This window comes from Dermochelys coriacea, chromosome 7, assembly GCF_009764565.3.
Source record: "Dermochelys coriacea isolate rDerCor1 chromosome 7, rDerCor1.pri.v4, whole genome shotgun sequence".
In the NCBI taxonomy this organism is placed as follows: domain Eukaryota; kingdom Metazoa; phylum Chordata; order Testudines; family Dermochelyidae; genus Dermochelys; species Dermochelys coriacea.
This window is the reverse complement of record NC_050074.1, coordinates 126,513,134-126,540,650: the sequence shown is the minus strand read 5'-3', so window position 1 is coordinate 126,540,650 and position 27,517 is coordinate 126,513,134. Positions and strand designations below refer to the sequence as shown.

General features: G+C 50.7%; 1 protein-coding gene across 2 annotated transcripts in view; it reads left to right on the top strand.

The window, feature by feature from the left end:
* Positions 1–27,517, top strand: part of HPSE2 (heparanase 2 (inactive)) — a 318,946-nt gene that overhangs the window by 276,942 nt on the left and 14,487 nt on the right. For both annotated transcript variants that reach the window (XM_043519408.1, XM_038410018.2), the window contains exons 8-9: positions 1,780–1,886; positions 3,589–3,703. In XM_043519408.1, coding sequence (XP_043375343.1) covers positions 1,780–1,886; positions 3,589–3,703 — 222 coding nt within the window. The remainder of the gene's footprint in view (positions 1–1,779; positions 1,887–3,588; positions 3,704–27,517) is intronic.

Below are 27,517 nucleotides of genomic sequence, written 5' to 3'. Positions count from 1 at the left end.
GCACCTCTGAATGTCTCCTTAAGAAAAGCATCCTATTTCAACCAAGTGACCATGAATGATATCACTCTCCTGAGGATAATACAGAGAAATAAAGAACAGATGTTGTTTGAACGGCAGCAAACATACACTGCAATGCTTTGCTCTACAATGATTCCCGAGTACGTGCTACTGGCCTGGAGTGGTAAAGTGTCCTACCATGGTGGATGGAATAAGGCTGCCCTCCCCAGAAACCTTTTGCAAACCTTTTGGGAGTATATCCAGGAGAGCCACGAATGCCAGGGCAAATTAATCATTAAACCTGCTGGCTTTTAAACCTTGTATAGTATTTTAAAAGGTACACTCGCCAGAGGTCCCTTCTCCACCTGGTGGGTCCGAGAGGCAGCCTTGGGTGAGTTCGGGGGGTACTGGCTCCAGGTCCAGGGTGAGAAACAGTTCCTGGCTGTCGGGAAAACCGGTTTCTCCACTTGTTTGCTGTGAACTATCTACAACCTCATCATAATCGTCTTCCTCGTCCCCAAAACCTGCTTCCATGTTACCTCCATCTCCATTGAAGGAGTCAAACAGCACGGCTGGGGTAGTGGTGGCTGAACCCCCTAAAATGGCATGCAGCTCATCATAGAAGCGGCATGTTTGGGGCTCTGACCCGGAGCAGCCGTTGGCCTTTCTGGTTTTCTGGTAGGCTTGCCTCAGCTCCTTAAGTTTCACGTGGCACTGCTTTGGGTCCCTGTTATGGCTTCTGTCCTTCATGCCCTGGGAGATTTTCACAAATGTTTTGGCATTTCAAAAACTGGAACATAGTTCTGATAGCACAGATTCCTCTCCCCATACAGTGATCAGATCCCGTACCTCCCGTTCGGTCCATGCTGGAGCTCTTTTGCGATTCTGGGGCTCCATCATGGTCACCTCTGCTGATGAGCTCTGCATGGTCACCTGCAGCTTGCCACACTAGCCAAACAGGAAATTGAAATTCAAAAGTTCGCAGGCCTTTTCCTGTCTACCTGATCAGTGCATCTGAGTTGAGAGTGCTGTCCAGAGCGGTCACAATGGAGCACTCTGGGATAGCTCTCAGAGGCCAATACCATCTAATTGCATCCACAGTACCCCAAATTCGACCCAGCAAAACCGATTTCAGTTCTAATCCCCTTGTCGGGGGTGGAGTAAGGAAATTGATTTTAACAGCCCTTTAAGTCGAAAAAAAGGGCTTCGTCATGTGGACAGGTGCAGGGTTACATCGATTTAACGCTGCTAAATTCAACCTCAACGCCTAGTGTAGACCAGGGCTAAGATGTGCAGGCTAAATACCTTGTTGGAGTTTCCCAGAACAAACACATTAGAAATCCAGGTATAGAGCCAATACTCATAACTTCAAATACAAATATGATCCATGCATGCAAATAGCATAATCGCATTCAGCAAATCATAACCTTTCCATAGACACCTCACTTCACAACTTTTGTACAAGATTTGTTGCAATTATGTAACAGTGGTAGCAACAATGATTTCCATGGTCCTAGTTTAATCAGATAGCGTCACAGCCTGTGCCCACTTTCACCCTCTGCCGTGTCAGGCGGGTAGATAATACAGCTGCCCTCTGGCATCCCCAGTGGCTCAGCCAGGCACTGGGCTCCCCTTCCCGGCTCTGTGGCAGGCTGCTGCTGCCCAACCTCCTGCTTTGGCTGGTTGTTCTCAGACTCCTGCCAGTGGCCAGGCAGTGATGACCTGCATCCTGCAGCAGAGGGACGGGATGACGGTCTCCTGCTCTTTTTGTTTTATGAACAGGTGGTAAATACCTATGCACCTGGGAAGAAGATCTGGCTTGAAGGTATCGGAGCCACCTCAGCTGGAGGCATGAACAATCTCTCGGATTCATATGCTGCTGGATTCCTGTGAGTTGGGTGAGGGGTGGGGCATGGGACACACACACACTCCTACAGTGCAATGGGGGGGGGGGCAGCTGTCTGCAGCTGGGAGCAGGTTCACAGCTCTGGTGTGAGTGCACATCTCCACGGCTCGTGCTCTGCGCCTGAGCAGCTCTCATTACCACAGGTGAGGAGCTCTGGGCTAACAGCAGGGCAAATGAGACACGAATCTGTCCCCCTCCTGCCTAACGGATGGAGACGGGAAAGGGGAATAGCCCCACTGGTGTAGGCCGGCCACAGGAATCAAAGCATGGGACTATTCAGAATATTCCGATTCCTGGGGCATCTCAGAGCTGGGAGTGAACAAAACTAGCTGGTTCTACCCCTGATTCTGTAGTGAGAGGGAAGTAAAGCTGCTCCATCGCTCACCTTCTGACATGCTTGTCTGGCCACAGAGAGACCCGCACGCCCTCCCCCTGGCATGTCGCTGGGTCCCCAGGTCTTTGCCCTTTTCTTTCAGCTGCAGACATGCTTTCTCACCGGCACTCACTCCGTCATTCATTCACAGGGGGTGCAATCTCATCTGAAGGAAGAGCCTATAAAGGAGCTCTGTACGGCTCCAGTTTGGAATCCGGTTTCTTTACACCTTAGAAGCCCAAGATGTTCATGGTTCCCAGGGTTTGCTGGCTGGCATGACAGAGCAGCCTGTGGTCTCCTGCTGCATAGTTCCAGTTCCTAGGGTTAGAGCTGACTGTAATAATTAGAGGTTTAGAAGATTATCTTTCTTTCTGGAAAGAGTTGTAAGGTATGTCTGTAGGTCTGTGTAAAAGGGTCCACGATCCACCCCTCTTCCTGGGGCCCGCTTGCTGCCCCCAATAAGGCTCAGAGAGGCTTCAGGGTTGTGTAACACCTGTGTCTTTATTTACCTGCAGTTATCCCACCACCGGTGGTTCTCTATTTACAAGCTTTACAGGATTATTCAACCACTTTTACAGGCAGAGTCAGCTATTAGCTAGGAGGCCTCCAGTTCCCTCCCTGACTGGCTTCTCCCGGGCTGCCCCCCTCCCTTCTGACTCCCTCCCAGCCTTTATAGCCTTTGGCTTGTCAGGCCGGCAGGTGTTGCCAATCCTCAGGCTGACATCAGGCCTTTTCTATCAGCCCCAATCTGTTTCCCCTGATTAGAGCTGACTGGGCAGGGGCTAATTAGGTGCTTTTGCAACAGCACCCTGCTACAGTCTGTGATGCTTGGGAGGAGGCATATACCAAGACAGGAGGGTGTATGTGGATGTGATGGTTAGGGTTGTGCACATGGGTTGCAGTGATATGGCTGGGTGTGAGGATGCAATGTGTGTGTAGGGGTGACAGTGGGAGTGTGTATGGGCTCCGGTGATGGAGTTGTGGACAAGCAGAACTGATGTGTGCAGGGGTGAGGTGGTATGGCAGGACTGGGGAGAGGCACTAGGTATCCAGCTGGTAAAAAATGTCTGAGGTCCTTCAGTTCATCTGTTTGGAACAATAAAGTGCTAGACATGGCTTCTGCCGTAACGACCCTGTGGAACGGAGACATTAGCACTTTCCTACATTGCCTTCTCCTGGAGCTAGTGCCCAGTGCAAATGACTGGAGAGCGGCCCTTGGGACAGAAACATGCCTTTGAGGGTTTCACGGCCGGCCACTCAGCAAGTGTGCTCCTCCGGCCACCTATTGACAAAGCTCTCTTCCTCTTTCCAGGTGGCTGAACACCTTGGGCATGTTAGCCAACCAGGGCATTGAGGTGCTGATGCGACACTCGTTTTTTGACTATGGACATAATCACCTTGTGGACCAGAACTTTAACCCTTTGCCGGTAGGTGTGTGAGGAGGCTCCTGCTCCATCTGTCTGTCACTGATACACACACACACTCACTCTTGCACGCACACGCACACACAGTCTCTGTGATTCACCTTCTTGGCCCTTTGAAGTGGATGGATTTTCTCTTCCCTTTCCTGTTCCCAGTTAGTAAATCAGAGAGAGAAGTTCTTGTCGTCTGTGCCCTTGACCCGTTTCACAGACGCTTGGCTTCACCACAAAAACAATCCTGTGTGCAGTCAAGAATCCACTTCTCTTTGTGGCCTGTTTGAACTCCACTTGAAAATGAATTTTTCCAGATCGGTTTCTTTCAGTGCTAATAGGAGACATTAGTTAATGTCAGACACAACATGTTGAAAGCAGATGGGGCAGCTCTACCTCTGGAGCTGAAACTGTATCCAAAATAAGAGACTCTGTGGAACCCAGGGGGGCTGAACTTGGGACAGAGGCTAATGCTGCTGGCTAACTGGGGTTCCATGGGCAGGCAGAGGAGCACATGCAGCACATCACTTTGAGGAGCCCTGTCCACTGCAGTGGGCAGGGTGAGGGGACAGCCCAAAGGAGGTACCTGCGTTCAGAAGGAAGGGAAAGCGTGTTGTAGAAACACAGGCTCAAAGTGAAGAGTGACCAGATCTCCAGAGAGCGCCGGACCCAGGGAGTCGGGGTTGGAATCAGTGCCTGGTTTTAGATTTATAGAAATGAAGGCAAAAGATGTTCACAGAGCAGAGCAGTTCACATTGATTCAGTGCAAAACCTCTCATTTGTAGCTCTTCAGAAAGACTCAGGCAGCTGTGGTTCCAAGTGCGCAGAGCTCTAATAAAGAAACCGTATGTAAAACTGCTTTAAAGGGGCAGGTTTCCTTTTCATCTTTTCTCAGTCTAATAAATTCTGCACCTTGTAAGGGAGAACTTGGCACCGCAGAGAGGTGTTCTGTATCTCCACGGAAAGGAATTTACAAGGCTGGTCCAGGGTACCAATCTGACAGCCCTGCCAGCAGGCCCTTGGAATGTGGAGTGGAGATCTGGGAATCATAAGGGCAGCCACTTCAGAGAGCTCAGCATTTGATAACAAAATCCTGCCAGTAAAAAGCGGTGGGTTTTACACTGTGCTGAGATCTCGGGGAGAGTCAGCGAGGGGTCAGAGTCTCCGTGAAGTGGGTTTTACAGTTTTCTCCCAGCTAATCAGCTGTTGAGTTGTGCACCTCTGTTCTCGCATCATCAGGCATCAGGGGAAGACATTGGAGGTCTATGTTTTAGATTATTTCTCCCAAATTCATTCTGTGGGTAGTAGCAAAGAGTGACTCGCTAAAGCAGAGGGGAATACAATCTCATGTTGTCCATGCGTGCTCAGCTCCCCATTGAACTTCACAATGGGCTCCGGGCTCCAGGAGGCCCCACCAACATGTCCTAATGTGACCCAGACTGATCCCTCTTTCCTGGCCAGAGGGGAGTGACTCTCCCTGGTCAAAAAGAAAAGGAGTACTTGTAGCACCTTAGAGACTAACAAATTTATTTGAGCATAAGCTTTCGTGAACTACAGCTCACTTCATCGGATGCATTTGGTCATTCATCCTTGAATCCTGTTTGAACTGAAACTGGCTCCTGGGGCAAATGGTTGATGGTTTTCCTCCAAAAACCCAATTCCCCTGGCCAAGCCTCAGCACCTCCATCTCCAGGTGACTCCGGGGCCTTTCCAAACTCCTGTTGAGAAGTTTCTTCTACAGCCCAGAGCTTGACTTACTCTAAGGTCTAGGTAGCAGTGTGTACATGTCCACTGGCCAGCTGGCTCAGCTGGAGCAGGGAGTAAGTGCCTTGAGGAGCCCTCTACAGAGGTGAAGATGGGGTGAGGTTATGAGCTCCAGGGGAAGGAGCTACAGGAACAAACCCTTGGCTGTTAAAGGCAGCACAGGACTGTAACATGGACTTTATTGCCATTTGTAGATAATTCTCATCATAAAGTAAGTGAGCTGCCATCCCCCCTGGAGTAATTGTTTATTCCCTCTCCCACATGCTTCAGAATTAATTCATTTCCCATGCTCCTATATCACCTTTCTGGACAGATTTTAACGTGTGCTTTGTAAAATAATTTCTTTTCACCCCTGTGGTTTAAAAGAGCCCAGGGCAGGTGAAAATTGTTAAAGAGTTTAAAAGCTGCAGACATGAAAAAACCCAACAAGACCAGACTTTTGACATGGCTGTAGATGTAGCGACTGCTATTTTCCCGTGGGAGCTATCCGCAAGATGAAAGCGGCTGACTGTACCTGTGCTGGGTAGCTGTGATGTGAAATATAATCCCCTCATTAGCTGCAATGACAAAGACTTTTCCACATGTAGCCTTTGTGTGCGTCAGCTGGCTGCTGAGAGAAGTGCAACATCAACTGCATGATCAATCACTGTGAATGGACCTGGCTGCTCATCAGCTGGCAGAGAACTTGGGCTGGGCTCTCCATAGGAGCGCGTTTCTTCTTTTCTTTCCATGCCACTGCTGATCCAGCCTTGTCAGATAAGAGTGCTGGTGCATCAGACTTTACACCCCTCAGATGCTGGACTGAACTGATCCTTTTACAACAGAGCTCCTTTGCCCCTCTTATGTGCTGTTCTCGAGTAGCTGGACTTCCCTTTGAGATCCAGGGATAAGATAGTGATGGGAACAGTCTGACCTTTCACCTGTCATTCTGCAAAGTATCAAATACAGATTGTTTGCTCTGGTGCATGCTAAATATTATTAGTCAATTGACACAAGGGAACTGATCACTTAAAATCCCTGAATCAGGACACTCAGAAGCGAATGTTCTCACACACAGCTCAGCCGCACTGTGCATTCTGCCTGTCACATCATGTAATATTTATTAGTATAAACAGGCATTTCAAACATAGCTCAGGAAACCTCTCTGGGGGCTCTGAGCACCTCTGGGTTGAAAATAACAACACTGGCCTGCTTGGCATAGCTGTGGGAATCTTAACTTCTGACTTTCCTGACTGGTTTGCTTTTATTAAAATTCTCCTCCATGCCGCTGTGTTACTGTAATGCTCTCAGAAAAGAGAAAGGAAAAGTGAGTGTACAGTTCCCCTTTCTGCACCATGATTTTTGCCAGCATGGGGACTGTGCAGTTAAATCAGCAAGGAAAATCTCTCATGTGGGTATGGGCCTGGTAAAGAAACTCACTCCTTCCCTGGCCATGCTTGCTGTGGTATATCAGTAAAGTGTGTGTGGGAAATGCTCCTCTCCCGCACCATCAGCATTTTTCCAACAGGGAGAGGTCCCGGTGTTTGCTCAGGACTAGCTGCTCACCCAACACAAAGTTCTCGGGTAAGGGCAGAAAGAACTCAGAGTAATGACTGGAAGTGGAAGGTGCATTATTCTCCATTCACCAGATGCCAGTGGCTGGACAGAGCCATCTGGTTTTCAGAAAATCACCCCTGGGGTGCAGTCAGGCCTGAGAATCTCCCAGCCCGAGGGGTTTCCTGAGAAAGTGAGAAGCCACCAAGAGCAGAGGTTTGACCTGATCACCCACCTTGATTACAGCAGCATGACCTGCAGCCCTCCAATGTTCTTGGAGAGAGACTGTTCTGCCCCAGGGATGCTGCTTCCCTGTCTTGCCAGGGAAGGTTGTCTGATGCTGGACTGTCAGGCAGATGAGACCATCGTGTCTCAGGTTCTGACTCAGGAAAGCACTTCAGACCGTGCTTCAAGGTACACCTGTGGGTAGTCCCACAAGTTAAGTACACTCTGAAATGCTTTGCCGGCTGGGGGCTCCAGGGCTCCGTTTCTGGGAGTGGCTTGTGTTAGTGAAGCAGTGCTGGTAGGTTGGTTATGCAGAGACCACAAAGGAGTCTCAAAGTGCCTCTGTTACTGATGTGGGACAGCAGCTTTTGGCTACTGTCAAGGCTGCTGGTTGCTGCCAGGGCCATGGGTCAGCCCTGCCCCCTGGAGAAACCAGGGTGACTTTGTCCACCCCCATCACCACGCAGCACATCGGACCTGGAGGGCCACACTGAGCTTTCTGTGCTGTTCTGTAGTGGGGACGTCGGTGGCTGTCGTCCTCTACTAAGGAAATCTATTTGTCTTACACACCTCACAAATGGCACGTCCATTTGCCATATGCAAGTGGTTGGGCTCAGTCTCAGCAAGGGATAACGAGTTGGGGTTTTCTGGCCTGTGTAATCCAGCAGGTCAGGCCAGATTATGTAATGGCCCTATAATCCTGTGCAACCCTGGGTGGATGCTGTGCATGACATTTGAGGGTTTTCCTGCTCAGGAAATGGTTCTACATAACATGGGGGATGCGACAGGAACATCAGACGTCTGGATAAAAACCAATGTAGCCAGAGCAGCCCAGAGCCCAGGAGAAGCTGGTGCTTAAACTTGCATTTACATCTCCGGTTAGTTGTGGCTGTGGAGCTTTCTCCTGCCAGACCCAGCCTGGAAGTGGGGAGACGTCTGGTTTCTGTTAAAGTAGAATGATGCTGAATTTTCCTTAATCCAGTTGGGTAACAAGTCATGGGACAGGCAGAGGGAGGAGAGTTTAGGGAGATCAGAGGGTGACAGGGTGGCAGAACCTGCTCTCCTGGCTGTGGGGAAGAAGTTGTGTTGGTTCTTCAAATGGCTCTGCATGTTCCCGCTTACTGGTTATGGCCTTCCCGGTGGTGCTTGATGGAAGAGCCCTCCCCAAGACAAGTCCATTAGCGCTCATATGCGTCCCCTCCAGGGCAGATGGGGCCTCCTGATTCAGTGCTCTGTCAAGGGAGCACCGACCACCTGCACCAGCCCCCTCTGCTCTGGCACCGCACTTTAAGCCTGGCCTTGGGGCATGAGGGACTGGAAAGCAGGCCTGCCCCATGCTCAGCCCATAGCAGTGATGCCTGTTCCACGGGACTGGACCTTGCTTCCCATCCTGGGCATTGTGATCTGGCACACGGGGTTGCAGCGCCACCCAGGTCGCCCCTCCATCATGACAGAGATGGGGGCCATGTGCAAGTGCACACTGGTTAATCCTGATTCCTATGGGTGCTTTGTACCCCTGGACCCTCATTAAAGCCTGCACCGGCCCCCTCCTACTCCTTCCCTCAACATCCTCAAACATTCTGAGGGACAGGCTGTGTAAGGGGGTGCTGTGCCCTTACCTCCTCAGTTCCTTCCAGCTGTTGGGCCAGACAGAAATGAGCCCTTCCCGTCCACTCGGATCCAGAGGTTTTCTCCATGAATAGTCTCTGATCAGTTGTTGTTCTAGTATCAGTTTAGTATAAGGTAGTTTGATGTACAGTTCTGAGTAATGGCAGAACTGAAGAAAATAAGGAAGCTGGTCTCTCAGAGACTTCCCCAGCAGCCAGCACACACAATCTCTGTCTCTGACTGTCTGTCTCTCACACACCCACACATTCTGTCTCTCCCCGTCTCCCCTGCCCATGTACCCCATCTCTGCAGAGCGAGGGAGAGGGGACATGGTTCAGGAGGAGGAGAGCTTTCAGTGAGTACCTTAAAGACACAGGGGACAGGCATCTCTCAGAAACTTCCCCAGGAGCCAGCGCACACACAGTTTGTGTGTCACACACAGAGTCTCTGTGTGTCTCATATACACGCACACACACAGTCTCTGTGTGTCACACACCTCCCAACATTGTTGTTGTTGTTACTTATTGGTACTTCCTGCCATGCACATATATTCTCTGTATTTTGTTCTTTCAAAGTGTGTTGTTTTAGTTTTTTGACTGGTCTATACATTTCATAGTTTTTATTTCTCTCTTATGCTTAAATGTAATTCTTTGAGTAGTGAGTTCTAAAATGCCTAACCTGTCCTGTCTGGAGTAATTATCCATATGGTAACTTTTTAAAAATATATATTATATCTAGGCTTTTTGTTTCTACTAGTGGCGCAGATCCACACATACCTCGGTGCACATAACAAAATTTATTCTGCACATGGGTGGAAAAAATTAGAGAAAACATTGCTCTCCAGGTTTGTGGGGCCAGCTCCTCCCTCCACTCCTATTCTGGGGTCACCCTTGGGTCTGCAGAGGTTTTTTACTGTGGTGGCAGCATGTGCATCATCCTGCCTCTGAGCATGCCTCGCGTTCCAGTGAGAGGCAGCTGGCAGAGGAAGGGAGCCGCCTTCAGTTCTGCATTCTGCTGCCTCCTCACCTGAAAGGAGGAGAAGAGCAGAAGAGATTTAGTCTTTCTCCAGATCCATTTATGCCTCTTCTGGGCCCTCACAGGGACTCAGGCAGATCATTGTCACCTTCTATTGCTTGTTACCCTCTGGTTCCATTGCTGTCTCTGGCGAGATCCACGTGGATCCAAGGTTGGATCCTCAGTTTCAGAGGGTAGAGGAAGAATTAAGAGACTTATTCATCCTGGTTTATGACTCTTCAGCCTGGGTATCCTCACCCCAGTATTGTTTTTCCTCTTATGAGCATGTTCCCAGATCCCAGCTACTGGAGCGACTGGCAGTCCTGGGCTCCAGGGCCTCACTGGGTTCCACTGCAGCAATTCTTAAACTGTATCCGAATGGCTGGAGAGTTGATGTTTTATCAAATAAAGATCCAGAGGTGGAACCATCCTCAGATCCCATCCCACCTGACTGGGTCCGTCTGCAGCGCACACAGCTGTGCTTGAGACACTGTCTGAAAGGCAGGGTGAGGAGACCGCTCCTCTTTCTGAACAGGGTCCGATGGATTCAGATTTCTCACTGGATGAGCACATATTGTTGCTTCTGCTTCATCTCCTCCAGCAAATGATTTGAGGTTTCATCACCTGGTGGATCACATGGCATCTGCATTGAACCTACCTTTGGTGGCTCTCACCTGGTATTTCATATTCTTGGAGCTGCCTCCAGGAATCAGATTGCATTGCCGACACAGGATTGCCTGTTTGGGCGACCCCTGCTTCCTGTGAGGGAAGATAAATTGTCTCGGATACCTCAGTAGGGGGTTTCCTCCTTTTCTACTCTCCCTGCGCCTAATTCACTGGTGGCGGCTGCTGCCAGTAATAGACTTAGGTCCAGTCTGGCCCATTCAACAGCTGCTGACAGAGGGGAAAGATTGGTGCCCTTGGAAGAAAGTTTTTTTTCTTCCTCTTCTCTTGGTATTAGGGTAAATAATTACCAGCTCCATTTACGGGAAGAGACAATTGTGTTTGTCCAGGATTTGCCAGAAGATGGGCTGGTTTCTGGAGGGACGGAGCATGGTGAAACATAGAATCATAGAATCATAGAATATCAGGGTTGGAAGGGACCCCAGAAGGTCATCTAGTCCAACCCCCTGCTCAAAGCAGGACCAAGTCCCAGTTAAATCATCCCAGCTAGGGCTTTGTCAAGCCTGACCTTAAAAACCTCTAAGGAAGGAGATTCTACCACCTCCCTAGGTAACGCATTCCAGTGTTTCACCACCCTCTTAGTGAAAAAGTTTTTCCTAATATCCAATCTAAACCTCCCCCATTGCAACTTGAGACCATTACTCCTCGTTCTGTCATCTGCTACCATTGAGAACAGTCTAGAGCCATCCTCTTTGAAACCCCCTTTCAGGTAGTTGAAAGCAGCTATCAAATCCCCCCTCATTCTTCTCTTCTGCAGACTAAACAATCCCAGCTCCCTCAGCCTCTCCTCATAAGTCATGTGCTCTAGACCCCTAATCATTTTCGTTGCCCTTCGTTGTACTCTTTCCAATTTATCCACATCCTTCCTGTAGTGTGGGGCCCAAAACTGGACACAGTACTCCAGATGAGGCCTCACCAGTGTCGAATAGAGGGGAACGATCACGTCCCTCGATCTGCTCGCTATGCCCCTACTTATACATCCCAAAATGCCATTGGCCTTCTTGGCAACAAGGGCACACTGCTGACTCATATCCAGCTTCTCGTCCACTGTCACCCCTAGGTCCTTTTCCGCAGAACTGCTGCCGAGCCATTCGGTCCCTAGTCTGTAGCGGTGCATTGGATTCTTCCATCCTAAGTGCAGGACCCTGCAACAGGCTCTCAAGGCTTCAGCTGATGCTTCGGACTCTTCCACTGGAGCACTGGCTGCCGCAGTTACCTTAGGACAATGCGTCTGGCTGTGTTCATCTTCACTGGGTGTGGAAACCAGAACTGAAACGGAAGATCTTCCTTTTGAGGGTGCTGGTCTCTTCAGCAACAAGACTGATGAACTGATAGAAAAACTGAAGGAAACTCAATCCACTGTGTGATCACTGGATCTATACCCCCATAGGTGCTAGAACTAGGGGTGCTGCTGCACCCCCTGACTTGAAGTGGTTTCCATTATATCCAGGGTTTTCAGTTTGGTTCAATGCCTCTCAGCACCCCCACTATAAAAATTGTTCCAGTGCCCCTGTATATCCCTGTGTCAGAAGGAGACCATATATCCCTTCTTATACGTGTAAGCTGGGTCTGTGGGAGCTGTCCCCTACATCCAGTGATGAACTGGGGGAAAGGACTCCAGGAGCAGGCTGTATTTGCATAGACAGCCTACTCTGCGCAGGTAACCAGCAGACAGACCTGCCTACCCAAGTGATCCATTTGGTTGCTTGGGGTTCAAATTCACTGTACTACTGAGTGCGGGGTAATGAGATGTTGGCATTACTGGAGGAGTAGAAGGCAAGCAGATCTGTACTTGGCCTGCCCTGATGAGGGGGCCAGGGTAGTGATACCAAATCCAAGGCCATGGGAACAGCTGTTCACCCCTGGTGGTGCGGATGCTTTAACGAGTCCAAGTAACCATTTGACCCTCCCCGTCCAGTGTTCAGGGGTGGAGCTGACTAGACTCAGCTGAGAATCCTGGTTCTGTCTCAGCATGAAAGCTGAAATCACTGATGAGCTGATCTAAGGGCTGAGCCTCAGACCGGCGACAGAGACCACGCTGCAGTGAAAAGATGGGGCAGCCACCAAGAGGTTCCCCACTCCCCATCTCTAGGAGCTGGGCTACGTGGTGGAACCTCGGAACGCAGCCCATGACAGCAGCAACCGCGGCAGCCAAGTGATGGCAGCAGAGACAGTGACAAGCAGGGAGCAGAGCAAAGATGTCACTCAATCCCCAGCTCCCGCGGGGTGGGAGGTGAACCCACCTGAATGCCCCCCTGGACTCTGCGATGTTGGTGACCTCAGACAACAAACCACGAGTTGCTGCAGCAGAGGGAAAGGGAGTTGCATGTTAAAGAGACATTCATCTCTTGGACTTCCATACCACCAGGTGGGAAACTAGGGCAAAGGATGCTGCCCAAGTTTCCTGTGGGACAGGTGTTTTACTTATTGCTTGTGTACTTTCAAGACATTGTTGCAGTGTTTTCCCAAACCAATGGTGGGTTTTCTTCTCTTAATAAAAGTTAAGAGGATTTCTGTGCTTGTACATGGGGAAGTATTGCTTTGAGAGGTGCCCAGAGTGGTGTTTTGTTTCCCTGGATTTCTGGGAGTGGAGGGCTTGAGCCAGTTGTTTTTTAATGTTAAGAGAAACCCCTAGATACAGAACCCAGCCCTTGTTGCTGTGGACACCAACTGGCAGAATGGTTACACTGATATCAGAGACAGTTTTACCCTCAATCGTCTCTTTATTTTTCCCCAAATCAGAAACAGCAACAACAGCATAGCAAGCTTATTCTTTGTCCTAGACCCAGGACAAAAAGAGGCCTTTCAAGTACAGACCTTGGCTAAAACAACCTGCTCCCTCCTCTTTGCCTTCCTTGATCACCAGGCCACTGCTCTGATGGGAGTATCAAGAACCACAGACCAATCAGCAAGGATCCCTGACTAGCCCATTTCATTAACAGTTGGAAGCTTCTTATGGTAGACAAGTTGGTTCATGAAATTATAGAGAGGGCTATGTTGTGCAACTGAAAAATGACCCACTTCCAACCCCTGACCCTTCTCTCTGCAGGGAATATTATCACCAGGCTGCTCTTCTAACAGAGGTTCAAAACTTGCTCTGGGAGTTGCTGTTGAAGAGACCAATTGTTTGAGGCCAATTGTTTCATTCAAGAAACTTCCTGGTACAGAAGAAAGATGAGAGATTGTGCCTGATTTTAGATCTAATACTATTGGACACGTCCACTTGGAAGTTCTAGTTTAAAATTCTCACCCCGGCTCAGTAAGTCCCCTGCATTCAGCCAAGGATAGTTCGCAACTCTCCATGTCAAGGGTACGTATCTTCATATTTCAATCTGGCTGAGCCATCAGAAGAATCTTCATTTTGTGGTGGCCCAACAACACTTCTAGTTCAAGGTCCTACCATCTGGCCTGTCTGCAGCACCAGGAATTTGTACAAAGTGCATCTCTGTAGTCATGGCATATTTAAGAAAGCAGGGTAGTTTTGTTTACCCATATTAGACCATTGGCCATTAAAGTTCTCATCACACAAAGACCTGCCACTTCACATCAACTCCACAATCTCTTGCTTATGAAGCTGGCTCTGCTACTGAGCATCAAAAAGTTAGATCTCTGCACAGTTGAGAGACTTCATTTCATAGGTTCTGTACTGGACTCAGTAGCAGAAGGCCTTTTCTCCCAGAGGGAAGGCTTCTGAAGATAGAATAATCTATTTGGCACAACCAATTATGTTTAAACCCAGATGATGATTTTCTTTCTGGGTCTCATGGGCCTTATAGTAGCAACTACTTACATGATTCTGTTTCCTCAAATGAGGTAGTTGCAGCATCAGATAACTCAGGTTTACAGACCCAGACAGCCTCAGATGTTAGTCACCATGCCTTAGGATGTTCTGAATTTGTTGGTGTGGTGGGCAGCCAGATGGGATGTCCTCAGAGGTGTCTTGTTCAGTCCTCCTCCACCTTCCGTCACCATAGCCTCCTGTGCATCCGGCAACGGATGGGAAATTCATCCGCGTCCTTTTTCCAGTTCAAGGCCGCTGGCTGTTTCACGAAAACTTGCATATAAATGTGTTGGAGTTAAGATCCATTCACTTGGCCCTCAGATCTTGATGGGATGAGTCAGCAGATCAGATCAGCAGCTCCTCAAAGCATTTGCCCACAGCTGTGTTAGCTCCTTCACACACCTTGTTCCCAGCCTTGCTCCCACCTTGTTCCAGCCTCTGACCCAGCCTTGCCTCACTCCAGGTAACCTGGCTCTGACCCTTGGCTCTAGCATCTGGCCTTTGACTCTGGCGCTGTCCCTGGCTCCTACTCTTGGCTACCAGCTCCTGCTCTAACAGGCATGACCACCCATGTCCTGGTCACTGACATATCTGTATGTTCCCTTAATTCTGGAAGTGCTGAGGAAAGGACATCAGGACAAGGGGATGACTTTTGTTTGCCCAGTTTGCAGAGGCAGCAGTGGTCCATGGATCTCCTTCAGCTGTGCGCAGAATTTCCAAACATCCCCCTTCATCTGGCAGCCTGGTTGATCAGTCTGTGATGCCTTGGTCCTAGTCAGCCCCAGGGGGGTATTGCTCAGCTCCAGGAAGCTGTTCCCAAGGAAGTGATGTTGTTTGAAAGGAATTAGATTTGTCTCTTGGATGCAAGGAAAATCTGATTCTCCATTTCAGCTTCTAGTCTTTCTGTTTCAGAGTAATGTATTTGAAGTCTAACGGCTTATCTGATGCCTCTTTAGGAGTTCACTTGGCAGCTGTTTCTATTTACCATGCTTTGATGGCAGATCATTACTTGTGCATGATACAGTTAAAAGGTTTGTGAAGGGGTTGTCCAATCCATATCCCTCTTTGAGGGATTTCGTCCCACCAGGGGATCTCAGTTTGGTCACATCTAGGCTTATGAAACCACCCTTTGACCCTTTGGCAGAGTGTTCCATATTTTATTTAGCTAACAAGACTATTTATTATTGCTGTAACATCAGCCGGAAGGGTAAGCCAATTGCATGCTCTGATAGCGGATCTCCCATTTACTATTTTTCATAAGTGCTTCTTACACCTGATCCCAGGTTTTTACCAAAAATAGTGTCTGAATTTCCCATTGATCACATTATTAACTTACCGTTTTCCCCCCTAAAATGCATGCTAATAAAGGGGACTCTTTGGTGCATACTTTAGGTGCAAGCAGGATTCTGGCATATTGTTTAAATAGAACTAAATGTTTTAGAAAGTCATCTAGGTTATTTGTCTCTATCTGGGCAATAGTATATCTAGTCAAACTCTTTCCAGCTGGGTTAAACAATGTATCAGGGAATGGTATAAATTAGCGGCACTCTCTGTGTCTTCTATTGTAAAATCTCATTCTGCTAGGGCAGTGGCAACATCTTTTGCTTGCCTTAAACATGTTCCTGTTGGGGAATTTGATAAGGCGGCTACTTGGAAGTCAGTCCTTTCTTTTCTCAAACATTAAGCTTCGGATTTGTCTTCAAAAGTAGATGCCAGATTTGGTAGAATGGTGCTTCAATCGTTATTTAATTAGGACACTGTTCCCTCCCCCTCAGGTTTCAGCACTGCTTCCCAAATTACCCAGGAGAGGGAATATGCAGAAGAAACAAAAGTGACTTACGTTTAACAGAGTTCTTCTTCCCACCTATCTTGCCCTCTTTCTCCTAGCCCTGCTTTTCTTCTCCGGGCTTGTGGTGGAAGGGCAGAGGCAGTAGAGCGTGCAGCACCCCCTGGTGTATCCTGGCCCCCAGAACATCCGAGGATGGTGAGGTGGGGATCGGCTGGCACGTGAACGCTGCTTGGAAGGTTCTGCGGTTAGGTACCACCAGGCAGCACATAATCCATACATCTGGGTATGTGGACTCACATCGAAGAACTCCAGTTACACGTACCCTTCCATACTTCATTGTCTGTGAGCAGCAAAGCCCCCTGAGAGCCCTGGACAGAGGCTGTGCACGTGCTGTGTCTGGCACAGCTTTGATTGAATGCTGGCAGCTCCGAGGTCATTTGTCACTGGCGCAGTGTTGCCCAAAGGGGCCGAGAACATTGCAGAGCACGGTGGTGTGTACTGCAGAAGGGGAATTGTTTTGCTTTTGGTCATTAGACTGTCCGTCTGTCTGCCTGTCTGTCTAGGCAGTGCCATCACCGTAAGATCCACGTGCTTGAGACCAGATTCTGCTGCTCTCCCTCTTGCTGAGGACCACCTTCATCCCAGTCTAGTTGTGTTGATTGCAGTGCAAGTGTGCCAAGGGCCATGGCAGCCCTCAGCTAGTATTGGTGAAATGACAGCTGAAGAATTTTTAAAATGGTCCCTGAGAATCGCATTGGATTCTTGGTCTGAGTCTGTTATTGAGCAGCCTGCAGCCTGCCTGACCCACCCTGTTCACAAAGGCAAATGCCAGACAGCAACATTTGAGTCATTCGCTCTGGGAGGCTCAGAACTTGGGCGCATCCTGCACCCTGGCTGCAAAGAGCAGATTCCCCAACCTGTGAAAGTTCAGCCTGGAGAAACGCCCCGTCTCACCAAAACAGCCAGGGGCCCCTGCCCATAGCCCAGCTTTGGGCTCAGTGTTTCTAAGTGTCAATTGAAGAGAGGGGGTCTTGTGTCGATGTAAGTACATGTTCCCCTGGCTGGCTTGGCTGGAGGTAAGAGCCATCTCCCTCTGCAGAGTAGCATGCTGGGTCTGCTCTGGTGGGGCAAGGGGGAGACCATCTACAAACAAGAACTACTGACTGGTGGGTCTCCTCTTCCCCACGCTTCTCCCCTCTCGGCACTTTTCAAACTACTGGCTATTTGGTCAGTTCGGCCAGTGTCTGGAATGAGAGGAGCAGGCTGCCTCTACCCACTGGCCTGGCAGCTAGTTTGCCTCTTTGCTGCCTGGCAGGTGGAGACATCCCACTGCCTGCCTGAATATCAGGGTATAGGAGGCAGAAGAGGATGGGGGGCACCAGGTACTGCTAAAGGATGGTATCTTATGAAATACAGAGGTGAGTGCGAGACTGAGAATCTTCTCTCTTCAAAGCACTTGGCAAACATTAGCCCCCTGCCCTGCGCCCGTTTCAAACCCAATGTCCAGGCTTCCACAGCAAAGTGACCTGCCGCATTGCCGGGGCAGCGCCTTGCCAAACTGCATTTTCCAGCTGAGCCCTAATCCACGGTGCCACAGACACAGTGCAGCTCAGCTGCCTTTATGCTGGGTGCCTGACTAGTGAATTCTTAGCCTTGTGATGACTTGACATGTACCACGGACGTGCTGAGAGACCCTGGTCAGAATCGGGTGCTGTGCTGGCACATCCAAAGGCCCGGTCCCCGCCTCAAAGCACTTACAGGCGACATATGAAGGGTAGAGGAGAGGGAGACAGTCCAGCAGATAGTGACAACGTGGAATCGTTTCCTGAGGACTAAATCAACAAAGCAAGCAGCGGTGCCACGCCCAGTGCTCCGTTACCAGTTTGTGGATATCTGGGGGTTGTAGACTGAAAGGTGGGCAGAAAGTGTTTGGGGTGGATTGTTGTCCAGCTGTAACTAGGAGGAAGGGGCTCACGCAGAATGTGGGGAAGGGAGTCTCTCCAGAGGAGCACTCAGGCTGTGAAGTCAGCCTCCCAAAGGTGCGCGGAAGCCCTGTCACTTGGGACCTTTACATCTAGGCTGGACAAAGCACTAGAAAGGTTCCCTGGGGATAGCCCCACATTGGCCCTGGGGATGAACTGGGTGACCAGATGGGGCGTTCTGTGGCGAAGGGAGGAAACTGGACGCACACTGTCCTTTGTTCCTCCCAGGGATTTTTTGGGGTCACATATTGTCATTGCACAAGGCCTGGCCTGAGTGTGATTCAGACCTGGATCTGCGGTTAGCACCCCACCCCCGCCCCCACCCCCGGTTGTATCGTTGCATAATGATTGCAGCATCCCTCGTTCCCTGGTCCCTCCCCCAACAAGAAGCTTGCAGACTTCTGGGGCCTGCACTGATGACCAGGACCTCCAAGAGGCTCCTTTTATCCGAGACTGGAGAGAGAGATTTAGAGCTGCCTCCTCCACTCAGAGCAGCTCCTCTTTGCTTGCTGTCACAATGGGTTAAAGGACCTTTCCCTCCTATTGTAACTGCACCATGAAACGCCTCTGGACTTCATCAAACACATCAAAGTAGTGCTACTGCTCAGTGCTGACTCCCGGCCCTGAAGGCTGGGGATGTGGGGAGCTAGAGCAGCATTGCTCCTGCCATGGGAAAGGGGATGAGATGCACTCCGGCCTGGAACAAACTCGAGCAATAACCTGCCATTGCACCACAGTCTCTCACCCGAACTCATCAGCTAGCGATGCCCAGTCCTGCCCCAGTGACACCCAGCAACCCATGAAAGCCCAGGAAAGGGCACAGCAGGGCCAAGCTCAGTGCTGTACGTGTTATCGAACGTGATTTGAGGAGCTGCTGCTCCGAGGAGCATGGGCAGTGTCTCTTTAAGGAACTTGTAATGGTAGGGAACCTGCTGTTTGACACAGAACTATCGTCTCGGTGATATTGCTGAGAGCCGGTCCCCTTGCTGCGCTGCACATCCTGAGTGCACTGCCAGACGCTGCCCCCTCGTGAGATAGCAATGCTTTAATCCTGGCTGGAGCGCCACACGAACCACGGGAATCCAAGCTGGGTGATTTACAACAGCCCTGACCTGTCAAATGCCAGCAAATTTACAGATAACAGAGTATCTTCCAGGCTCCCGCTGCACGCCCAGACAGGCTGGGCTGTCTCTTCCAGGGGGCGATCTGCTCCCCACCTACCCCCTTACTCCCACCCGTCTCCTGCAGGATGCCCCCCAACGCATGCAGAGCTGGTTGCTCCATCAGTGCCCCTCCTCACAATCAGGCTGCTGTATCCCCTTGCCATCCACAGCAGACACTGAATGTGTGCCTAAGCCACATCTGTCACATACAGCCCAGGTCTGAGAGTGGGTTATTAGGAACAGGGTGTAATTTGTGTCAGAGCTGAGCCCTGGCACCTCTGGGTCCGGCGTTTCAGAACCCTGGAACCTTTGGGCCTGGCAGGGCTGGGTCCCGGCATCTCTGGGTTTGCTGCATCAGTTATGAAGTAAAAAAATGGCTTGAACCCCAGCCCCATTTTCGTTACAAATGAAGCCCTGTTCGGGAGTGTCCAATCAGTATGGACTGTAGCCCGGATGGGCCTGCCTGGATAAATGGGGTCGTCTCCGGACGGTGCCTGAAGCCCTCCCACCATGCTGCACCCAGCAGGACCCGGTGGGCCCACGCTCTGCTGTCTGAGGGCAGGTGAGGTGGCTCGCTGAGGACTCTGCCAGCAGCGGGTGAGCAGGAGCTGGCCCCTCACCGGTGAAGCGGGGCTGGGAACAGGAGTGGAGCTGCGCCTCAAGGACGCCCTCCCCCTGGTCCAGGGAAAAGAGTCAGGGACAGCTCCCAGTGCACCATTGGCTGTCACCAAGCGGCACTGGGCCTCGCCCTCTGCTACGGGCTTAGCCTCAGGCACATGATGTGGTCCCGGATTCCCTGGGCTTCGCACTCAGTCGCTGAATTTCCTCCCAAGTCGGTGGCGCCAGCTCTGCGGGAGCACTGGAGACTAGTAACTGCCTCTGTCCCACTCGCGGCTGACAGGTAAGAGGCTCTCTTGCTTTCATGGCAGTAGCCTCTCCTGACGTCCTGGTTAGCTTTTCTGCTCTCACTGCTACTTCTACATAAACACAAACCCTGGCTTTGGGCAGGATGCTGAGTTTGTTGCTTTCGTTTGTCTTGCCTGCTTTAACTGCGACTCGCTGTCTGGAGAGTGTATCGGTGCAGGATTCTCACCCTGGGAGTCAGTGCCTCCAGTGTGGCTGTGACTGAGTGGGAGTTTTCTGTAATATTTTGTGTTCATAGTGTGTGTGCCTCAGTTTCCCCAATATGCTGCATTGTTACCTAGGTAGCAGGAAAAGGTCTTTTATTCTCTGCAGATCCAGGTGAGCTGGATACTGACTGTCTTGGGCCTGCCTGCTTCCCCCAATCCCCCCTGCATGTCCATGGACAGTCCCAGAAGACAGGTTTCAGAGTGGTAGCCATGTTAGTCTGTATCAGCGAAAACCAATGTGATCTAATCCATCATGTGCCAGCAATGCCCCTCTGCCATGTACATTGGCCAAACTGGACAGTCTCTACATAAAAGAATGAATGGACACAAATCAGACGTCAAGAATTATAACATTCAAAAACCAGTCAGAGAACACTTCAATCTCCCTGGACACTCAATAATAGACTTAAAAGTGGCAATTCTTCAACAACAAAAATTTCAAAAACAGACTCCAACGAGAAATTGCAGAAATGGAATTAATTTGTAAACTGGACACCATCAAATTAGGCCTGAATAAAGACTGGGAATGGATGGGTCACTACAAAAAATAATTTTCCCCTGCTGATACTCACACCTTCTTGTCAACTGTTTGAAATGGGCCAGCTTGTTTACATTGGTCTCATTAGCACTACAAAGGTGATTTTTCCCCCTCCCTTAGGATTCACCCCTTCTTGTCAACTGCTGAGAATAGCCTACTTCCACCTTAATTGAATTGGCTTGTTAGCACTGACCCCCCACTTGGTAAGGCAACTCCCATCTTTTCATGTGCTGTGTATTTATATCTGCCTCTGTATTTTCCACTCCATGGGTAGAAAGCTGGCTAGATTGTCGGGCTCAACGGGTAGTGATCAATGGCTCCATGTCTAGTTGGCAGCCGGTGTCAAGTGGAGTGCCCCAGGGGTCGGTCCTGGGGCCCGTTTTGTTCAATATCTTCATAAATGATCTGGAGGATGGTGTGGATTGCACTCTCAGCAAATTTGCAGATGATACTAAACTGGGAGGAGTGGTAGATACGCTGGAGGGGAGGGATAGGATACAGAAGGACCTAGACAAATTGGAGGATTGGGCCAAAAGAAATCTAATGAGGTTCAATAAGGATAAATGCAGGGTCCTGCACTTAGGATGGAAGAATCCAATGCACCGCTACAGACTAGGGACCGAATGGCTCGGCAGCAGTTCTGCGGAAAAGGACCTAGGGGTGACAGTGGACGAGAAGCTGGATATGAGTCAGCAGTGTGCCCTTGTTGCCAAGAAGGCCAATGGCATTTTGGGTTGTATAAGTAGGGGCATAGCGAGCAGATCGAGGGACGTGATCGTTCCCCTCTATTCGACACTGGTGAGGCCTCATCTGGAGTACTGTGTCCAGTTTTGGGCCCCACACTACAGGAAGGATGTGGATAAATTGGAAAGAGTACAACGAAGGGCAACAAAAATGATTAGGGGTCTAGAGCACATGACTTATGAGGAGAGGCTGAGGGAGCTGGGATTGTTTAGTCTGCAGAAGAGAAGAATGAGGGGGGATTTGATAGCTGCTTTCAACTACCTGAAAGGGGGTTTCAAAGAGGATGGCTCTAGACTGTTCTCAATGGTAGCAGATGACAGAACGAGGAGTAATGGTCTCAAGTTGCAATGGGGGAGGTTTAGATTGGATATTAGGAAAAACTTTTTCACTAAGAGGGTGGTGAAACACTGGAATGCGTTACCTAGGGAGGTGGTAGAATCTCCTTCCTTAGAGGTTTTTAAGGTCAGGCTTGACAAAGCCCTGGCTGGGATGATTTAACTGGGACTTGGTCCTGCTTTGAGCAGGGGGTTGGACTAGATGACCTTCTGGGGTCCCTTCCAACCCTGATATTCTATGATTCTATGATTCTATGCATCTGATGAAGTGGGTTTTAGCCCACAAAAGCTTATGCCCAAATAAATTTGTTAGTCTCTAAGGTTTCAGAGTGGTACCCAGGTTAGTCTGTATCAGCAAAAAGAAAGCGGAGTCCTTGTGGCACCTTAGAGACTAACAAATGTATTTGGACATCAGTTTTCATGGGCTAAAACCCACTTCATCAGATGCATGCAGTGGAAAATACAGTCGGAAGATATATATACACAGAGAACATGAAACAAAGGGTGTTGCCATACCAACTCGAACGTTAGAGTTGGTATGGCAACACCCATTTTTTCCACTGCATGCATCTGATGAAGTGGATTTTAGCCCACGAAAGCTGATGCCCAAATAAATGTGTTAGTCTCTAAGGTGCCCCAAGGACTCCTTCCAGAAGACAGTGGCCAGTCCAATTGCCAAGACATTTGTTACTTAGCAACTAATGACCATGGATGGCCCCCGCCTCTTCAAGAAGCCAGCTAGGTGTGACCAGCAGGTGAACAAACTGCTGAGGGGGAGCTAGGGGACAATGTTTGCCCAGGGACAAGAACAAAGGAAGGAGGAGGGGCCAAGTGACGGGATGTTAAGGATGGGCTGCTGGAAGTCTGAGACTCTCCTGAATAGAACAAAAGAGGGATCAGGGCTGACCAAGGTGGGCCAGGCTGTAACTTCCTGCTCTTGGTGTTACCAAAGGCCTGCCTAGCTCTGTTCCACACCCCTCATAACCTTCCTGCTGTAACCGCGCTGGCTGCAGCCCTGCAGGGGCTGGAGGTGGGGTGCATTGCGCCCCTTGGGGGCCCAAGTCTCTCTCAGGTGGACTCGCTGGAGGGAGCTCACGGCATGACCCAGGGGTGCTGAAGGCTCGGTCCAAGGGGGCGGTGAAGCTTTCCCTAGTGGCAGAGCGAGCCCCTGGGTGGGTTCTGGCTCCCTGAAAGGGGCCTCCCAGAGGCTGTTCCGTGACAGTGACTCATACAGGAAACGCTCCCAGCTCCCCAGATAGTGGCCCCCGGGACCCTGGGTAGGCCAGCTTGAGGGTTCTGCCTGCTGAGCAAGCTGCAGCCCAGAAACTTCAGAGAGCCAGGCCGGGGCTTTCCTGCCCATCAGAGAGGGAGCCCCCCATTCTGGGAGCAGCCCAGCAGCTCTGGACACACTCAGGGCCTCTGCCCAGCTTGGATTTCTCGTCGCGGGTCCCTGTGAGGGGCTGTGGGATGCAGTCGGTGGGAGACGCGAAGCCAGCTGGCGTGTGGCACATCAGGCTATCTGTGCTGCTTGAGCTCCCAGCAGCGGAGTATCCGCACCTGAGCCCTGCCCCAGAGCGTGCTTTCCCGCAGTCCTGCCCCCGTGTGCTGGAGGAGCAGTTCGTCATTGAGTGGCTGCAGACAGTCCGCTCAGGATGCGCCTACCTGGCACGCTGCAGCCGGAGAACTCTGCGTAGCAGTACCCAGCCGTCAGGGTGGCGCTGTGCCCTCACCATCCGAGCCCCTCCCATGGTGGCACTGCCCCCCCAGTCCTTCTCACCACCCCCGGCTAGAGTCAGAGCACTCGGTGTGGTGCTCACCTCACACCCCTGTTATCTCAGTCTCCAGGATTTGGTTTCTAGTTAGCTAGCAGTGTCCTTAGATTCCTTTGCCTTCCTCAGCTCGTTCAAGAGAGGTCTCTTCAAATGGGACACAGCCGCCCCCAGGCTCGGGGAGATTGTCCTCCTCTGCCAAACACGCCATAACTCTGAGGTACGCCAGATGGAGCTGAGCCAGACCTGTGCTCCGGCACTGAGGCAGCCCCAGTCCCATGCTCTGCCATCGACTCCAGTACTGTCAGTCTGGTACTGACAGCATCGGCACTAGCTAGTTCCACACCATCAGCATACCATGGAGCATCAGGAGGGCAGGCAGCACTGCGGGACTGCAGCCCTTGGATTGAGCCTGAAAGTGCACAAAGTGCAAGAAATCCCCAAGCTACATCACCACCGCAACACTGGTCTGAACACGTTAGCAACGAGTGGGGCTGCATCATCCATGTGACTGAGGGCAGCACGCGGCCCCCTCTCTGTCAAGGGGCAGAGCATGTGGTGTCACGGAGTCCCCAGGCGATGCTCTGGAGCTGCTCCCTATGAAGCCAGGCAGGACTCTGGGGGAGCCTCCTCTCTGGGAGCAGCCTGTCTGCAGGACACACAGCTCACCCGGCTTCCCCCTTCCTGGGTCTGACCTCGGAGCATCCAGCATCCTCTGCCCCTCCGTGCGCTTCCCACAACGAGTCCACCCAGGTGGGGTCCTGGGGAAGCCAGTGGGTCCTGCCCCCCAACTCCGCAGTCAGACGTGACTCTCAGCCAGCCAGTAAAACAGAAGGCTTGTTAGACGACAGGAACATGGTCTAAAACAGCTTGTAGGTACAGAGAACAGGACCCCTCAGCCAGGTCCATTTTGGGGGGCAGTGAGCCAGACAACCACATCTGCACTTCACTCCTCGTCCCCAGCCAGTCCCCAACTCCTCCTCCAGCCTTTGTCTCTTTCCTGGGCCAGGAGGCCACCTGATCTCTTAGTTCTCCAGCACCTTCAGTTGGCCTCACACAGTATTCAGAGAAAACATTAAGAACATTCCCGCTTTGTCACACGTGACTAATGGGGAGGACATGGGGCTGGGAGTTTCTGGCCTTTCCAGGCCTCTTTCTCTTATAAACTTCAGAACTGGCCAGTGTGGAGTTAAACGGCTCCCTCCTGGTGTTGGGGGCAGGGCACCAGGTGTGCTCCTCCTACAACTCTCACTCCATTAGAAGTGGGCAATGGATCTATTTCCCCATCTGTTTTCTCCTTATCCCCCATTAGGCGTGCTGTGACCTTCCCAGCCATGTTCTGCCAGCAGCAGCACTTCAACATCTGGCCAGCTCAGTTGCAGATGTTGTTCTGTGTCTCCAGGGTAGATGCCATGAAATTCTGGAGACCTGCCTGCTTCAGCTGAAGCCGCCAGTGCCATGGCTTTGCAGGCAGGTGGTGGCTGGAAGGTTCGTCCCACCCTGGATTTATTGTTCCCACCCAAGCGGGAAGTGAAAAGAGAAGCATTGCGAGAACTCCAAAGGGATCGCTCTTGGTTTCTGTCCCTTCTGACTCAGCAGCTCCACTCCCTCCCTGCGGCCACCATGGCCTGGGCTCTGTCAGATGAAGGCGATGAGAGGAGAGATTTGAGGCTGTTCCTCCATCTGCTCCACGCCACAGGAAGCAGCAGCCGGCCTGCTTGGAAAGAGCCAGAGCCGGCTCCAAACCTGCTGCTTTGCATTTAATGTCCCCTGCTGTGCAGTCAGGTCTTTCTGTGTCCCAGCATGGATCTCACGTCCTCCGTCACCCTGATGGTGACTGTCCGGCCGTCATCCAGAAAACAGAGACATAGCAAGCGAGGTGGGACCAGCAGAGAGGGAATTCAGCTGGTGGGACCCAAGGAGACGCAGCCCGTGTGACTGCTCCCCAGCTCCAGTGCCTGGCTGTACAGCTCACCCCTCCAGCCCCACCAGCAACTCAGCACAGCTCACAGAACAAGTGGTAAAAAGAAAAGGAGTACTCGTGGCACCTTAGAGACTAACAACTTTATCTGAGCATAAGCTTTCATCAGCTACAGCTCACTTCATCGGATGCATGCAGTGGAAAATACAGTAGGGGGATTTTATATGCACAGAGAACATGAAACAATGGGTGTTACCATACACACTGTAAGGAGAGGGATCAGGTAAGGTGAGCTATTACCAGCAGGAGAGAAAAAAAACCTTCTGTAGTGATAATCAAGGTGGGCCATTTCCAGCAGTTGACAAGAACGTGTGAGGAACAGTATGGGGGGGAAACAAACATGGGGAAATAGTTTTACTTTGTGTAATGACACATCCACTCCCAGTCTTTATTCAAGCCTAATGTAATGGTGTCCAGTTTGCAAATTAATTCCAATTCAGCAGTCTCTCGTTGGAGTCTGTTTTTGACTTTTTTTGTTGAAGAATTGCAACTTTTAGGTCTGTAATCGAGTGACCGGAGAGATTGAAGTGTTCTCCGACTGGTTTTTGAATGTTATAATTCCTGACGTCTGATTTGTCTCCATTTATTCTTTTACATAGAGACTGTCCGGTTTGGCCAATGTACATGGCAGAGGGGCATTGCTGGCACATGATGGCATATATCACATTGGTGGATGCGCAGGTGAACGAGCCTCTGATAGTGTGGCTGATGTGATTAGGCCTATGATGGTGTCCCCTGAATAGACATGTGGACACAGTTGGCAACGGGCTTTGTTGCAAGGTTTTTAAAGTGCCACTGACTGCCTGGGGAATAGACATGAGGAGCAAGTTACTGAAGCCCAACGTATAAATGTGTCTTGGGCTCACGTTTGTTTGTTTCTGGAGAAGGAAGGATAGAGGGAGCTAGTGACACATTCAGCCAGTGGGATTAAGATCCCGCTGGAAAGGGGCCCTCTCCTGTCCCGACAAGAATGCTGGAGTGGGAGCCGTTTGCCACGTGTCTCACAAAGATCCCCACAAGTGTATCATGCCCAGAAGCAAACCACTGGCTGTCGCTGTCCCCTTTGCAGGCAGGTGTGCATGCTGTTCTGTCCTGGGCACGAGATGGGCTGGTTGGCTGTGCACCAGTGGGGCTGTCCAGAGCTTTCATGTGATATTCAATTGCTTCTGCTGGTTACAGCCTGAGGGACTGAGCAGCTATGGGTCTGTTACTAGCATTCTGGTCACAGCTACATGTGATTAGTGCTCAACTGAACAAACGCAGCCGTGCTGCCAAGCAACTTCGCTCTGTCTAGGAGAGGTCAGGGGGTTATGCTGTAACCATGTTGGAGACAGGAGGATCTGGTTAATAGGTCTGTCTGAAGGGCTGATTAACCAGCCCCATTTCCAACAGCTTAAGTTTTTAAAAGCTCCTGCAATGAATTAAAGGGTGAAGAGAGATAAAATGAGACCCTCTGGGTTTTCCTTGTCTAATGGAAAGCTCTTGGGCCCTCGTTGGCCCCATGGCACTCGGTAGATATGGTCGGCCCTAAGTCTACAAATCACATCACTTGAGGCAGCTGCCCTTCCGGCCCATAAATCAGATTTCCCAGCCAGAAAAGCTGCGGAAGCACTGAGCTGCTTTCTTTGTTCAGGTGCTTGCTGCCTGCAGCTCCACCGAGGGCCTTAGGGCCAGCACAGGTTAATGGCTCTGCAAAGTAGTTTCAGCAAGAAAGCTTCTTCCCTTCCTCGGGGACCAATACCTGAGCCGATTCCTTTCTGTTAGCTTAGTCCAATGTTACATCTGTGAC